Raw genomic sequence first — 17,946 nt, forward strand, 5'->3', positions numbered from 1 at the left:
TATATATATATATAAATATACATATATATATATATATAATGTAACAATCTACCTATATACAAGATACTTTCCCAGTCTCTATCTACAAATTTTCACTGACAAGGCACTGATAAATCCAAGATTATTGTAAAAGATGCTCAAGGAAACAGGTTGACTTCTTTAACACTTGCAGTTTTATTACGTTTTCTTCATCAAATGTTACGTCAAGATTATATGAAAACAACTTACCACCTGTAGTTGTTTGGGTTGGCGAAATTGAAGTTGTCCATTGAGTTCCTGAGGAATATCCTGAAAAATTTATTGTTATATTTAGTTTGCTTACATTTTTTTCTCTAGATAAAAAAAAAGTAATCAGAAAACATATCTAATAGCATATGACAAAAATATCAACAACTTCTAAGACATTAGAGTCTTTAAATTAAGCAGTGATATATATATAATATATTTTTTGTTCACTCTGATGAAGCTCCATGTTCCAGATCAGATGTGTTGCAAAATATGATGAACATTATTCTCAGAATTTTCAATGGCAACACCAAGAAACATTGGAAGCAGAAACAGCTGTTAGATGGGATAAAGTCTTTGTATTAAAATATCAGGTAATTTCTCTGTCTTAAACGAAACAGAAGCAATATATTCCTAAATACTAATATATATAAAGATGGGTTGGTCATGGATAAACTATATTTTATCATATACCTGCTTGAACATGGTTTTCCTGAGACTAAAGAACAATAATAAAAATAATATAATTCACCAACATTGCTGGATGAATTTCAGCTCTTACTGATATATTTTTGTGTTTTCTTTAATACTGTATGTCTATAAGATAGACTATCTTTAGAGAAATACTGTTGTTCATCAGGCTTTCAAGAATATGCCTGCTTTAAGTATGATACACAGATGGCTATTTTAAATTATTGTTGCTTCTGTCACACATAACAAATTTTCACACATAAAATTTTAGTGTATCATATTTGAAAGGCATTAAAACTTTTACACTGAAAACAAGTCACGAACATTGTTTAACAAACGGATAAAAAAAAACGAGAAATACTTACTGGTGGTGGTGTAGACATTTGTGCGGGTAACTGGTGTAGCTATAATATAAATATAACAATTAAATCAATTAATATTGTCATCAGAAGCTCATTATTATCAGTATCATACAAGTGAGGGCTTATATCTTTGGTGATCAGGGTGGTTGGGAATCTGCAAGGTTCCTCAATTGGCACCAATTAGAGGCTCTCATGCATTAGGACTACATCAACCATTTATACACATATTTTGTATACTATGTATGTGGAGGTGCAATGGCCCAGTGGTTAGGGCAGAAGACTTGCGGTTTTGATTCCCAGACCGGGCATTGAGAGTGTTTATTGAGCAAAATCGCCTAAAGCTCCACGAGGCTCCGGCTGTACTCTTTCACCACAACTTTCTCTCACTCTTTCTTCCTGTTTCTGTTGTACCTGTATTTCAAAGGGCCAGCCTTGTCACACTCTGTGTCATGCTGAATCTCCCGAGAACTACATTAAGGGTACACGTGTCTGTAGAGTGCTCAGCCACTTGCATGTTAATTTCACGAGCAGGCTGTTCCGTTGATCGGATCGACTGGAACATACATTGCCGTAACCGATGGAGTATCTCGTTATGCTATGTATATTTTTCATCTCGTCTCCCCTTTCTTTCCTGTCATCTTTTATGTAACCTCACACATATTGTAAACCAGCAGAATCAGTAGCATGCCAGACAAAATGCTTTCTTCTGGTTTTGTTCTGAGTTCAAATTCTGCCAAGGCCAACTTTACATTCCGTCCTTTTGGGGGTCAATGAAATAGGTATCGCTTGAGTATAGGGGTTGATGTAATTGATTATCCCCTTCCCACAAAATTTCAGGCCCTTTGCCTATAGTAGAAAGGATCATCTGGCAGAATAATCACCATGCCAGAAAAATTGCTTGGCAGCATTTCTTCTGACTTTACATTCTGAGTTCAAATTCCACCAGAGCTGGCCTCTTCTTTCATCCTTTCTGCTTTGATAAAATAAATACTAGTTGTGCACTGCTGGGGTTGATGTAATCAATTTAGCCCATCCCCCAAAATTGCTGGCATTGTGCCAAAATTTGAAGCCATAGTTATTGTCATTATTGTGATTAGGGGTTAGTTGATACTATCAACCCCAGTGTTTGACTGGTAGTTTATTTTATTAACCCCAAAAGGATGAAAGGTGAAATTGAGCTCAGCAGGATTTGAGCTTAGAACATAAGAGTTGGAACAAATACTAACAGGTCAGATGCTCTACTGATTTTGCTAATCTACCACTAGAGTGTATGTCAGTCTTAAAATTTTATTCTAAATGTCACAGATTATGAAGCAAATTAGTCAATTTTTATGTACTAACCAAGTCAAGATGATCAAATTTTAAGAATCTAGAAAAATTTCATCATAGTGTTTTTTTTATTGGGGATGGGGAATGTAAGAACCTGTTTTCACTTAAATTTGTTCAAATATCAGCTCATTAACTCCTTTAGCACCAACCAACCTGAGACCACCCTTAGTGGATTGTACGTAATTAAATTAAAATTTTAATTAAAACATCTGTCAAAATATATAATTACAGCATGAATTATACCATGAGGTTTCCGTTTGTCAACACCAGTATAATATGCGCAGATATATAAAGTTACAGATATTTTACTAAACCCTTTCATTATGCTTTGAAGATTTTTGGAAATCTGAAATACATAGGCCATCTAATCATGAGAAATAATGTCACAAAAGACATTTGTACATATTTAAAATGCACATATACACACTTACACAGATGCACGCATACACACACATGTACATATAAATGTTACAGGCATTTTATTAATCGCTTTGAAAACCATTATTATGAAAACTTATTAAAATGCACACACTCTCTTTACTCTTTTACTTGTTTCAGTCATTTGACTGCGGCCATGCTGGAGTACTGCCTTTAGTCGAGGAAATCGACCCCAGGACTTATTCTCTGTAAACATAGTACTTACTCTATCGGTTTCTTTTGCCGAACTGCTGAGTTACGAGGATGCAAACACACCAGTATTGGTTGTCAAGCGATGTTGGGGGGACAAACACAAACACACAAACACGCACATATATATATATATATATATATATATATATATATGCGACGGGCTTCTTTCAGTTTCCGTCTACCACATCCACTCACAAGGCTTTGGTCAGCCCGAGGTACCACACAGTGGGACTGAACCCAGAACCATGTGACTGGTAAGCAAGCTACTTACCACACAACCACTCCTTTCATTAAATGTATGTGCCAAGAAAGAGCACAGACTCTTCTAAGGAAACAAATGCTACTCAATCAACGAAATAGAATCCTGAACTCCTTAATTGCTATATGAAATATATCCAATGATTAAAACTGATCTATATTGCATGAGATGATAAAGCATTTTTATCCAATGATAGCAATAAGATGCATGACATTTTAGCAACTGCAACAAAATGAATGTGAAAAATTCAAGAATTACTCACTTAAAGCCACGCATTGGCAACATTCCTTGTCACGGATCACAAGAGTTTCATTCTGTTAAAAATAAATAGTAAGTATTATAAAGGGATATCCAATTGCAGCTTTCAAACTTCTTAACTGCTGAATAACTTTTCTTCAGTATCAGTTTCTTGTCAGGTTGTAGGAGGGTGTATATGAAATAAACAAGTATGCAAAGACATTGGATCAAGATTTTTAAGGTTGTTTCTACAGATATTCAACAGAAACTATAACCAGCACTGATTTTTGCTACAACGTTTTGTATCAAGACATTACATATAAACAAGCAATGGGATCAGAGACGAAAGTGGGTAATGAGTGTATATGCCATATTTGGGGTGGGGGGTGGGGGTGTTGCCCCTTCATCAGCACCCATCTAACCCATTCTTGTCTCCGAGTACATTGCTTATACAGCCACCACATACAGCAGTGTTAAGTTATTGGATATACCAATTTACATATTAGACGCATTCCTGGAACTGGCATGTAAACATTAAAAGTTTGTAAGTACGTGGCACTTTGTTATGCAAACACAAAATACAATGAAGTATACTAAATGTTTTTAGTAAGTCAGTACCACGTCCTACTGTGTCAGCAGTGCTTGTTACAAACCTTTAATTGGATCAAGAATTCAAATATATATAAGACAAATATGGTAACATAAGCATTAATCATAGGCAGCGAGCTGGCAGAAGTTTTAGCTTGCTATGAAATGCCTTGTGGTATTTCATCCATCCTTATGTTCTGAGTTCAAATTCTGCCAAGGCTGACTTTGCCGTTCAACCTTTCAGGATTGATGAAATAAGTATTAATTGAGCACTGGGATCGATGTAATCAACTTAATTACTCTCGGGTAAGAGTATAAAAAAATTGCACCCCTCTGCCAAGCTATGTTGAACCAGTGTGGCAGAGTAAGATCATCAAAGAAATATGATCTGAAGCTGAAATTTATGGCCATCAGACTGTGGTTGGTGGAGAGAACATGCTGAGGCTCTCATCCTGCAGTGGACTGAACATAAGCAATCTAGTCCAATCCAAAGCATTAATCATATGTCAGTTTGATCAGAATTGACTTAGAACAATACAACAAGGGTCTAATGATGGTGAGGTGAAGACAGATGAGAAAAATTATTAAAACTTTAATCAGACACTGCTTAATAATTCACTTCTTTAAACCTTTAGCATTTAAACCAGCCATATCTGGTCAAAATATTCTGCCTGTTTTTTGTTAAGACCAGCCAGATCTGGCCTCTCACACTGACCTAAAAATATCATCCTGAAAACCTAACATTTATATCATTAAATTTTCAAAGCTATGTGATAATGCATGACTAATTCAAAACAATTTGAATAATAGCAATTACATTTCACACAATAATCTGAATGTTAAAGAGTTATGTTGTAAATAATACTTCTTTAAGAATAATACTTCTGAAAGAAGAATTATTGAAAGACCTTAACTCTTTAACATTTAAACTAGCCATATCAGGCCCAAATATTCTACCTGTTTTATGCTTAAACTGACCAGATCTGGCATTTCACACCTATCCTACTGTCATTCTAAAAATAAACAATCACGTTATCAACATTCCATGGCTATGAGATAACGCTTGAATAAAGGTGAATAAATAAGCATTACTTTTGACATTTGCAATCTGAATGCTGAAGGGTTTAGCAACAGGTGATATTAATTTTGTAACAGTGAACTAGACCACAATTCATGTAACACTAAATATAAGATTTGATAAAATCACTCTTTACATTGCTGTTATTTGCTTTACCAGTCCCAATCAAGAAAAATGAAAGGCAAACATAATTCAGGCAACATTTGAGCTCATAAATATTACTTACATCTGCACACTTCTTGTTACAAGCAGGTACTCTTTGAAATTCTCCATCAATGCATATTTCATTGAAGCACTCGTTCAATATGCGAGTTTCATTCTCAATACAACGGAGTGGGGTAGTTGTTCTGGGAGTTGGTGTGGTGGTTTCTATTGAAAGAAAATAATATTATAAACAAATACATGAGTGCAAGTGCGTGTGTGTATGCATCATTATTGTCGCTTTAACATCCAATTTTCAATGCTCAAGAAAACCTACCCACATAGTAGAATTGTTATCCTAAAATCAATTGAGCACTGGGGTCAATGTAATCAACTTAATTACTGTCAGGTAAGAGAGTAAAAAATTGCACCCCTCTGCCAAGCCATGTTGAGCCAGTGTGGCAGAGTGTGTGTGTGTGTGTGTGTGTGTGTGTGTGTGTGTGTGTGTGTGTATGTGTGTGTGTGTGTGTGTGTGTTTGTGTGTGTGCACATGTATACATGTGAGAGAGCAGCACACGCCATCAAAATGACATTGGGGTGCAAATGTACAAAACCCAATATAACCATCATGACTACCCGTCTGAAAAGGGTACACCATATGTATGCAGTCGGTTAGGTTACCAATAATCTGTCCATGCTTGGTAGTAAGGCGGGTGCTTTTTGTTGGACAGCCTGCAAGAGGAAAAGCAAAACCCATCAAAGGCTGGATGAACTCAGTAGTCAATAACCATCCAACAGCTGGGAATGAGAGTCTGCTGGTCTATGTTTAGACATTTCTTTTGGAAATCTCTGACATAACACTTGCAATTTAATTAGTTTGCAACAATGTAAATTAGTTCTTTTGGGGCAAATGTATACATCGTTCAGAGAGTGGGATTGGCCCCATGCAAGGTCTTTCCTCAGTTTAATAAGCTTCAGGTACAGGCATCACTTGATTTTTAACATTTCTCTTATATGATTCATACTATGGCTGGACAGAGCTGAAAAAAGCAAAAGGCTCAATGAAGATATGTGTCAGCATGGGTGGTAAACTCCCTTCAGGGTGGTAAGCTCCCTTCAGGGTGGTAAGCTCCCTTGATACCTGATTCAAGAAGCACCCATCATTACCATATCTGTGCAAAAGTGTACAGGTGCATAGCAGGACTAAAAAGCCTTGTATGTGCTGCTCTTGCTTCAGAGAACAATGAAGAGAAGGACTTGCTTGAAATCAAGATGTATGTATGTATGTATGTATGTACGTATGTATGTATGTATGTGTCATCTTTATCATCATTTAACGTTTGTTTGCCATGCTGGCATGGGTTGGATGGTTTGACAGAAGCTGGCAAACCAGAGGATTGCATGAATCTATACTGACTGTTTGGTATGGTTTTTACACCTGGATGCCCTTCCTAATACCAATCACTTTACAGAGAAGATAAGGTGCATTTCACGTGGTACCAGTACCAGTGAGATCTATATGGATATGGCTTTCATGGCTAGATGCCCTTACTAAAGTCAATCACTTTGCAGAGTGAACTGGGTATGTTTTATGTGACAGCAGCACTGGTAAGATCTATTTTGGTATGGTTTCCACAGCTGAATGCCCTTCCTAATGCCAAACACTTTACAGAATGTATTGGGTGTGTTTTACATGGCACCAATACTGGCACGGTCTGTTCTGGCATAGTTTCCATGACTGGATGCTCTTCCTCACATCATCCACTTTACAGAGTGGACTGAGTGCTTTTCACATGGCACCAACTTTGGTGAAGTCTGTTTGGCTTAGTTTTCACTGATGTACAACTGTGATGGCCAAATAATTTTAATTGCCAATTATTTAATTAATTCTAGTCAATACCAAACATTCATTTTTAAATACAGCTTACATTCTGATTCAATTGCAATCAAGGATTGACTTATGAAGCAGAATTTAATACAACTCAGCAATGAAGGACTTATTTAGATATCTTATTGTTATCAGCCAACATGGGAAAGAGGTAAGAGAAAATAATAACATAACAAGATATTTTGAATTTTTGAATAAAAGGTAAGTCTATACACACCATGTTCACTACAGATATAGGGTTCAACAGCTGTGAGTTTAGATGGTTCATCTGATTGCATTGGTATTATCATAATTTTCATTCGGCGAGCAACAACACCATCCCCATTATTAAATGTAATTGTTGTAGTTAATCTGCCATCCTCTGGTTCTGTGATGACCTGAAAAAGTAATTGTTCCAAGATTATAATTTTTATCATCCTTTTTTAACGTCCACATATTGATGCTTGTATGAGTCAAATACAGCTTAGTGAGGAAAATTTTCTATGGTCAGATGCCCCTGCTGTTGCCAACTTTTCCAAGCACCGTAGTATTTCTCACAGCAAGACGTGTTTGTTCAGGATATTGGAAAGGACTAATACTGCTTGTATGACAGTGACACTCATTTACAACTATCATGCAATGTCAAGAAGAGGAGAGACGAACAAACATACATACATACATACATACATACATACAAACAAACAAACAAACAAGTGATCTAAACGATTAGGTATGCTAGATAAGTGGAAGATGTCTAGTTGGTTAATGCGTCATCAATAGGGTAGAGAGTAGTAAGAATGGCAGCTTTATAGATTTGTACTTTGCTGTCAAGTTCGATGCGTCTTTCATTCTATAGGTGATGACAGAATTTGCCAAATGCGTTGGTTGCCTTTGCAAGACAGTTAATGATTTCATCATCAAGGGAAGCACTCAAATTCACTTTACTACCAAGATATGTAAATGACTTCACATAATTTTGGTTTTTCTCATTAACCTGATGCATAATAAAGTCGATATAAGAGAGATAATAGCCAAAGAGATATTAGATATGGGTAGTCTAAAACTTTGCTGTTAGCTAAAATGCAAGAAATATTAGGTTGTCAAGAAATTTCTTGCAGTTTTTAACCTTTAAATTCAGATACACATATCTCGGCTCAAACAAAACTTTATTAAACGAAATAAACACCATCAGAATCAACACACTTTTGCCAACGTGAAACAAGTTTATTTATGCCAGTAGCATAAAAATCCTGTGTTCTGGTGGCGATGAAGTCGTTGAAGGCGTGTTTGGCATCGTCTTGGTTTTTGAAGCATTTCTCATGCAGGAAGTTGTCGAGATGCTTGAAAAAGTGGTAGTCGGTAGGCAAGAGGCCTGGTGAGTATGGTGGATGAGGCAGAGTTTCCTAACCCAATCCGTTCAACTTCTGAAGGGTCAGTTGTGCGATGTGTGGCCGAGCATTGTCGTGGAGAAGAATGGGTCCTTTTCTATTGACCAATGCTGGCTGTTGTTGTCGGAGTTTCTTATGCATTTCATCCATTTGCTGACAGTACTTCTCCACCGTAATGGTTTCGCCTGGATCCAAAAAGCTGTGATGGATGAGACCAGCTGCAGACCACCAAACAGTTACCATGACCTTCTTTTGGTGCAACTTTGGCTTCGGGAAGTACCGTGGAACTTTGTTGGCATTCAACCACTGACACTGAACTGAGTGTCGCCAGTTGCCGTAAAGAATCCACTTTTCATCGCAAGTCACAATACGGTCAAGAAATGGATCGTTCTTGTTGCATAAAAGAAGGGAAGATGACACTTCAAAACGGTGTTTTTTTTTTTTGGTTGTCGTTCAATTTGTGTGGCACCCATTTCTCAAGTATTTTTGTTTTACCAATCTCTTTCAAGTGGTTGAAAATTGTCGTATACGTTACGTCTGATTCAGAAGCAAGCTCTCGAACAGTTGTGCGTGGATTGGCTTCGACTAAGGCTCTTAGTTGATCATTGTCAACATCCGATGGTCGACCACTACGCTTATCATCTTCAAGACTCTCGACACCGCTACAAAATTTCTTCAACCACCATTGTGCTGTACGTTCATTAGTGGTTCCTGGGTCAAATGCATCATTGATATCGCAAGCTGTTTCAGCAGCTTTTCAGCCTAACTTGAACTGGAATAAGAAAATTATTTGAATTTGCTTTTTGTCCATATTGTATTCAAGTTTCTGGAAAAAAATGGTCTAATTATTCAAAAAGACAAAGAGTAACACGATTAGATGCAGTGAAAAATGGGCTTTAAAATTATATAAAAAGCCAAAGTAATTTAATGAAAATTAATTTGAAAATACATCATTTAAAATCAAAATTTAAAATTCCGCAAGAACTTTTTTGACAAACTAATAGATGCCCAACTGTAAAGGGAGGATTTAAGACTAAAGAATTAAGAATTAAGGTTTACAATGATAATATAAGAGGTATGGTATAATGTGATATAAATAGAGGATAAAAGATATAGAAGGAAATAGATACTAATAAGATAAGATAAATTAATGTAAAAAATAAAAATATAAAGGATAGAAGAGGCACGTAAATAAATAAATAAATAAATAATTTAAAATTACCAATCAAAACCTTAAAATGAGAGTAACGCTTAGAAATAAAATAAAACAAAATATGATAAAATAAAATAAAATAAAATCAGAATTTAATTTGGGGAGACAACAGGCCAAAGGGTTCTTATGTATAGACAGAGTATTTGATGCAGGTCAATATCAGTAAACGTGGTAAATCAGGTGTTATAAATATCATGTGTTGATTTTCTTTGTATTTAGACCAATGGAAGAACTTAAAAGACTTGAAGAATTTGTTTGCGAACACAAATTCTTCAAGTCCTTTAAGTTCTTCCAAAGACATTCAGCTACAACAATTTGAATTTATTTTTCAAACTTGATAGCATTAGTAGTCAAATAAATCATATAAAAAAAGAATATTTAACATATGTGCAATGAAATACTTACAACTTGTTTTGCAGCATAAAATTTTTCATCACCAAATGCTACTTTGATTTGTCTTATACGTGAGGCACTATACTTTAGTTTGACCCAAGTAACATCCTTTTTGGCAGATATTTCAATCGACTGGTCTTCATTCGTGCGTCCAATAACCCAAGATTTATTGCTATAAAATGCATCTATGGCATCTTCATTTGAAGATTTCATAATAAATTCTGTTCCAAAGTCTTTTAATGCTATCAGTTCTTCAGTACATGAGATGCTGTCACACTCACTCGTTTCAATGATGCATTCATTTGGACACAAGGGATCTTCATAAGTTCCATTAATTACTGTACAGTTTCTCTTGTAGGGAACATTTGGAGTTGTTGACTCTAAAAGTAAAAACAAAATAAAATAGAAATTTAATGAGAATAAAATTGTTTTATCATCACCATCATCGTCATTTAATGTTTGTTTTCTCTGCTGGCATGGATTGGACAATTTGACAAGAGCTAGATAGAGGGCAGTACCAAGCTTAATTATCTATTTTGTCACGGTTTCAACAGCTGGATGCCCTTCCCAATACCAACCACTTTACAGAGTGTACAGGGTGCTTTTTTTTTTGTGGCACCAGTACCAGTGGGAGCCACAAAATATATTGTGAATTTGCTTGTGGGGCTTGAATGCCACATCTGCTATAAGCCATATGCCTGTATTTGATTAATATTCATTAAATGAGATAAGTTTAAGTGTTGTGAGAACAAGTAAGGTCTGATATTTTAGGCAGAGCTCTTTGAATTAAAAAGTGAAAATGCATACTTTTCTTACAAATTTTATTTTTTGTTTTTTCTGCTGATTCAGACAGTTATTTATTTTTTAATTATATTTCAAACTTTAACACATCAAACTAGTACCCACATCAAGTGAACTAACTGTGAGTTTTTTTTTTTTTTTGTTTTTTTTTGTTTTTTTATCAAAACAACTAAAACACAACCAAAATTTAAGTGCAGCATTTTTCTGTTCTGAAATCCTCACTCTGACATTATACTTCTCTTCAGAGAACTGATAGTTCATTTTGCTGTATTCCCTTTCAAAGACAGAATTGGTTGGATGGTTCAACAAATCAGAAGATTTTGTTATGTTTTTTTAAGCTAATGTTTAAAACATAAAACCTTCAATCAAAATTTCATGTTATTTCAATCACTTTAAAACTAGAAATTTATGTCGTTGAACCAAGGACAGTTTCAGAGATGTTGGTATGAAATGAGTTAACACAATGGTGCTACCAAGTATTGAACTTATGTCAAAGACTTGTTTTCAAGTAGATATTTTTCCCAAAACCTACAGCACTAAAAATAGAAGATATTAAAATGAACTTTTACTAAGATCTCTTGCAGTTAACAATACAATATAAAACAAATCGGCTTTAACAAAACTTACGGATTTGTACACATTCACAGCACCTGTCTTCGTTCTCGTAGAGATTTAGATAAAATCCCTGAAATAAATTTGTTTTAAATTTGTAGATTTATTGTGAAAGTTAATGAAGAGAGAATAGGATTATTGAAACAATGCCATTGAAAACCTGAATCATTAACAACATTGAAATATCATCTAAATGCAACACATTTAAATTCTTTTCATAATCAAAATCATTAACTAACCTTTTCCAACCAAGGATAGTTATTCTAGTATCAGATATTTGAAATTACTAAATGACTAGTGGATTACAATTCTATCTTTTTTTTATGACAAACCAATAGTATTCTTTTGCATATTTTTAATGTGTCAAATATATTTTCTTTCGTACATACTTCTATATTATATATCATTTATTTTAAAGTAATCTTTGACATTTGCTTCTTTTCACTTTACTAATGATTAATTAGAAGTGTGACAAACTATCATACCTTATCTTTTCAATCTTTTATTTCGGGATGGTCATTTGGGGTGGGGGTGGCAACTAAACCACATGCACTGTATTTTTTTCTTCACTTGTTTATTACTGTTCTTATTTTACTATTCTGACTTGTGTCCACTGTCTGGAAATCTTTCGTCACACATCTGTGACCTCTTCAGTGACACTTTTCGTTTTTGTGTGTAAGTGGAGCAAGAACACACAGGAAAATGGAAAGTGTCACTAAAGAGGTCACAGATGTGTGACAAAAGATTTCTAGACAATGGACATGAGTTAAAATAATAAGATAAGAACAGTAATAAATGAGTGAAGAAAAAAATGTATAGTGTGTGTGTTTATTTGGCGAAAAAAAAATGACCATCCTGAAATACAACAATATCGGTTTCAACACACGATTCCACATCAGGAATCTTGCAACACAAATTGATAGCCATATATATATATATATAAAGGGTAAAGACCCCCTTCAGTCATGAATGAACAAGGGATTGCACCTAGAAAGTTACTCTCCAAGGCACATGTCCAGGCAAGGTTGTTTGTGGAAGACCAGCAGTCACCCATGCATAACAGCCTTCCCTTTCCACACCACTGATTTGGTCCAAAGGAAAGGCAAAGACCAATACAGCTTGGCACCGGTGATGTCACAACTTCACAACTTATTTCTACAGCTGAGTGCACTGGAGCAATGTGAAATAAAGTGTCTTGCTCAACAACACAACACACAGCCTGGTTTAGTAATTGAACTCATGACTGTGAGCTCAATGCTCTAACTACTGAGCCATGCACTTTCTTTACATATATAAATACACACACACACACACACACACACACACACACACAATGGGCTTCTTTCAGATTCCATAATCGAAATCCCTTCATAGAATGACTTTAGTGGATTCTGTGATAAAACATTATACTCACTGGTGGACATGTTGTTATGGCACAAGTCTTCTTACATATAGCATCCTGTGATTTACATTGGCATTTTATGCAATCATTTACTTGCCAAGTATCACCATCCTGAAGAGATAATTGGAATATAAACAGAAAAAAAATATATATATATATTTACATATCAGCGCGGTAATATAAAGACATAAATCAAGAATAATTATTTTCAAGGTGTGCTTCTAAAATACTATTATTTAATCACATAAAGGAGGGAAGCACACACCTGGCACACCTAGAATATACACCCCTGGCCATCTTCATGTTCTGAGTTTAAATTCCACCAAGGCTGACTTTACCTATGATTTCTATTTTACTCAGGTAGGCCCTCATAGCTATTCAATGTTTAAAAAAATCCTTATATTTATTATAATTAAATATTATTAGGAAATGTATGAAAAAAATTGTTAAAATATTTCGTGTATTGTAGAAATATAAGCAATTTATTGCAGATAGCTTTTAACAACAAAGTCTTATATGGACTCCAAGGGTATTATGCACCCCGGTTGAGAACCATTGAACAAAATGAAGAGATTATACAGAGCAAAAGATATAAACATAATTTGCTTACATCATGAATGGTTCCATTGAATAAACATTTGCAATCTTTTTCATCCGACCCATCTCCACAATCGACAATCCTGTTACAACGATGATGGTGGGGCAAACATTGGGAACAATCATGACAAGGGAATGTCCCAGATGGACAATAACAGTTATCACTGGTGGTAGTAGGAGCTGATGGTGCTATAGTGGTTTCTGAAAACAAAGTAAAATTACAGTCAGACAAAAAACAAAAAAAAAAAATTGGTCTCATTTTCGACAAGGCACAAAAGACTCTGCACTTAAAAAAGATGAAGAAATTCGATGTGATGCTGATACATTTTGATCTGAGTGCAAGGAAAACATTTGAAAAGATGTCAAAAACTTGAACATCTAGGAATATTCAAAGGGAAGCAAGAAAAAGGTGTCCAGCCATAGAAACCACACCAAATCAAACGCTGAAGAACATGCAGTCCTTAGACCCATATGGATATTAAATGATGAGTGTGTGTGTGTGTGTGTATGTATGCATGTATGTGTGTGTGTATACATGTATAGCTTTGTGAACAGTTCAGAAATATAACTTACTTGGAACACATGAGCAACATTCATCTGGAGGAGAAACCAGCTCAAAACCCTAAGAAAAAAGAAACAAGGAAAAGAAAAAATAATTTGGTGTAAACAAAATTAAACATATAATATATAATTCAATGAACAAATTTTAAAATATCCTTTATATATAAATGTCTTGACTAATGACTGACATAATTCATTATTAAAAGAAATTCACTTTCAGCTGCGACCAAATATTGATGCATGCTGGTGTGGAAGCTTTTTCATGGTCACTTGATCTGCTAGAAACAGCAATGAAATTTATGTATTGGATTTTGGGGGACCCCAGATAAGGCTTAGCTTTTAAATTTGTGAATTGAAGCAAGAAATACATTGGAAAGTGGAAACAGGACCAAAAATACATGTGAGTGCATGTGTTTGTGTTTGTGTGTGTGTATGTATTTGCATATTTTTATATGTGTTTGTGTGCATGTTTTTGTGTGTGTGTCTATGTCTGTGTCTACTTCAGATCTGTCTTCAACATATGAATTCACACCAAGAATCCTACAAACCAAATACAAGAGCAAAGATTCATAACAACAGTACGGAACAATTATGTTTATAACTTAATTGTTCATCTGTCTTTACGTTCTGAGTTCAAATTCTGCCAAGGTCGACTTTGCCTTTCATCCTTTCGGGGTTGATAAATTAAGTACCAGTCGCATACTGGGGTCGATCTAATTGACTGGCACCCTCCCCAAAAATTTCAGGCCTTGTGCCTAGAGTAGAAAAGAATATAACTTAATTCTGAATTTTAAAGCTTTTTAATTACTATTTATTTATCTAGTGTAGAGAAAATGTTCTGAAAACGGATATAACTCACTTCAGCACAAGATTCCAAGTTGCAAATATGTACACACTCCAATGTACAGTTGTATTCATATACACATTCTTTGTTGCATTCTTCACCTTTCTGAATAAATTTCTCATGTGGCTGTATATAAATATATAGAAAAATAAGCAGAAATTTAGTTGGAACTAGAAGGAAATTTGAAAATATTTTTAATGTTTAGCATGAAAGATAGTTAACTGATGTTAAACAGGAATTTATGGATTTTAGTTCACCTAAATATTAAGCATTTAAGGAATGACAAGGATAATAATTAATAAAACAATTAATAACAAAGTGGTGGATAAAGACCATGGTAATGATGAGGAAGAACAGGGGATGGATGAGAGTCATCATCATCATTATCATTCAACATCTGTTTTCCATGCTAATGTGGGTTGGATGGTTTGACCCGAGGTGGTGAGGCCAGGAGCTAGACCAGGATCTATTGTCTGTTCTGATATGGTTTCTATAGCTGGATGTCCTTTCTAACGCCAACCACTTTACAGAGTGTATTGGGTGCTTTTTACATAGCACCAGCACCAGTGCTTTTTACATGGCACATTAAAAATTGTGGTACTAGTGATGATGGTGATAGTGACATGATGACGATGGCTCTTGACAACAGCCATATATCAGGAATTGCTAGATGAGGCTCTTGTCAAAAGATAGCACATGCCCCCATTCCTTATTTCGATAGGGAATGGGGGCACATGTTACCATCAGCTGATGCAACTTTCCTTTGGGATTGGGGTGCTATTTCCTGAGGAAGATTAGTTTGGTGCCTAAACAATTGAAGAATGCCATGAAAAAGATAAAAACTAACTTAAGGTGACTGTATTTGATAAGAGTCCACAGACAGAACCCTACTGCAGGTGAAGATTAATTCAGTCCTTGCTGGTGAACTCAGGCCGAGCATACAAGCTAAGGGGTGAAACACTAATGACCCTAACATATCTGTTTATGATACATAAAAAGTTTCCAACTTTAGAATGGATTTAATTGCTGTCAGGAGAAGAGCTTGCAATAATTTAAGTAGCCCCTGCAGTTTCTACATGGAACAAACCATCTTGTATGTTTATTTCTTCACATCATCATGATGAAAGTACCAGACAAGAGAAAAGAGAAGAATAGTAAGACATATAGTTCACTTTAAGTATTTTGAAATAATGTTAATACTAGCTTTGATGATAGAGGCAGATGTTTAAATTTGTAAATTTATCTAACCCACATGGAAGCAAAAATGTTAACAAAATGAAGAAGGCTAAAAGAGAGAACATCTTACCTTGAATGGATGGTTTCCTTTATCATCAGTACATACACAGGTTTCTTCCTTTATACAAAAGCCAGTGGCATTATATATCATACCCTCAGTACATTGACAGCAATAACCTGAAAAATATGATAGAATAATAAACTTTCCTTTTGTTGCATCATTGTCTACACTTCCACTTCTCAATATCAATGTGCATTCTAAGGAGGCAAGCTAGCAGAATCATTAGCATGCAGGGCAAAATGCCTAGCAGCATTTCATCTGCCTTTACATTCTGAGTTCAAATTCCACTGGGGTCAACTTTACCTTTCATCCTTTCAGGGTTGATAATATAAGTACCACTTGAGCAATAGAGTTGGGTAATCGATTTACTCACAAACCCGAAATTGCTGGCCAAGTGCCAAAATTTGAAACCGATACTAATATGTTCCCTCTCTCTCACTCTCTGTCTTTCTCTCGATTTTCCTCTCTCTCTCTCTCTCTCTTTCCCTCTACTCCCCACCCTCCTCAGCATGGCTGAGTTTGTTTTTGTTGCCACATTGGTTTTGCATTCTATCTCACTCCATAGAATCTTAATCAAGTGTCTTCTGCATAGAACCTTGACCAAGTGCCTCAAGTTGACCAATGTCTTGTGAGTGGATTTGGTGGATGGAAACTGTATAGAAGCCCAGTGTGTGTGTGTGTAAAAGAGGAAAGTGTCCATTGTCTTTTTTATTAGCATAGACAGAAAAGATAAGACAAAAGCTCTTACTTTTTTAATGGCACAATCAGAAGGAGGATAACATCCATTACCATTTTAATGGCATAACCATATAAAGAAGACAAAAAGCAGCACCTTTGGATTTCTGTGTATGGCTTCTAAGTCTTTGGTAAGGATAAACTGTAAATCATATTTTGCTGCAATAGGAAACAATGCACCAGGGTGCAGATCTATTCTCTGACTTGAGAGCTGGTTTGTACACTTGCAACAAAGTGAACTTTGCTAATGGCATCCAATTTGTTTATCAAACTGGTGTCAAACCAGATGGAAATTCAGAGTATACAGAAACAAAACTACTGCAATGCATATATCCAGCATTGCATTCTTTCTGTCAATTTGCTGTTTTATCTCTAGAAGCAAATTTTCAATAGATACAAAGCTTAAAAAAGCAAAATAAGTAAAAAAAACAAAAAAACAAACAATAGTATTGCAATACCTGAGCTGTCAATTTGATCAGCTTTCACTTTGCATTCACGTCCAGCAAGGATATCTTCACAAGTTGGTGTACAGCGGCATATGTCATGAATTTCATTCGGTTTGTCACAAAGAGAAGTTGTTGTTGATGACAAAGTCGATGTATGCGGTGTAGTCAATAAAGGCCTCTCACAACCATTAAGAATCAGTTGGACTGTGTACACTTTCTCTGTACTTACCAAAGGTTCTAGTAGAACAATTTTCAAAGCTCTGATGAAGGTTTTCGGGGGAAATTTATACAGTACATCTCCTGTAAAGTACTGCAAAATTCAAATATATAGTAAGTTAGATAAATTGATGAAAAAAAAAATTCTCAGACAGGGGTTCTTGAATAATAAAATAATAATAAAATGTTCTTTTTTTATGAGGTTTTGTGGTTTTAAATTTTTTTCTTTATCCATACACATACAATTATATATA

General features: G+C 35.2%; 1 protein-coding gene across 1 annotated transcript in view; it reads right to left on the reverse strand.

Moving 5' to 3' along the window:
* LOC106875009 (uncharacterized) overlaps positions 1-17,946 on the reverse strand; it is a 118,310-nt gene that overhangs the window by 44,245 nt on the left and 56,119 nt on the right. The window contains exons 29-41 of the mRNA XM_052971232.1: positions 17,489-17,786; positions 16,305-16,411; positions 15,014-15,124; positions 14,167-14,215; positions 13,607-13,794; positions 13,009-13,107; positions 11,610-11,667; positions 10,194-10,561; positions 7,426-7,585; positions 5,406-5,548; positions 3,539-3,590; positions 1,062-1,100; positions 229-288 (exon numbers count right to left, since the gene is read on the reverse strand). Coding sequence (XP_052827192.1) covers positions 229-288; positions 1,062-1,100; positions 3,539-3,590; positions 5,406-5,548; positions 7,426-7,585; positions 10,194-10,561; positions 11,610-11,667; positions 13,009-13,107; positions 13,607-13,794; positions 14,167-14,215; positions 15,014-15,124; positions 16,305-16,411; positions 17,489-17,786 — 1,732 coding nt within the window. The remainder of the gene's footprint in view (positions 1-228; positions 289-1,061; positions 1,101-3,538; positions 3,591-5,405; positions 5,549-7,425; positions 7,586-10,193; positions 10,562-11,609; positions 11,668-13,008; positions 13,108-13,606; positions 13,795-14,166; positions 14,216-15,013; positions 15,125-16,304; positions 16,412-17,488; positions 17,787-17,946) is intronic.

The sequence above is a fragment of the Octopus bimaculoides genome, chromosome 10, assembly GCF_001194135.2.
Source record: "Octopus bimaculoides isolate UCB-OBI-ISO-001 chromosome 10, ASM119413v2, whole genome shotgun sequence".
Taxonomy (NCBI): domain Eukaryota; kingdom Metazoa; phylum Mollusca; class Cephalopoda; order Octopoda; family Octopodidae; genus Octopus; species Octopus bimaculoides.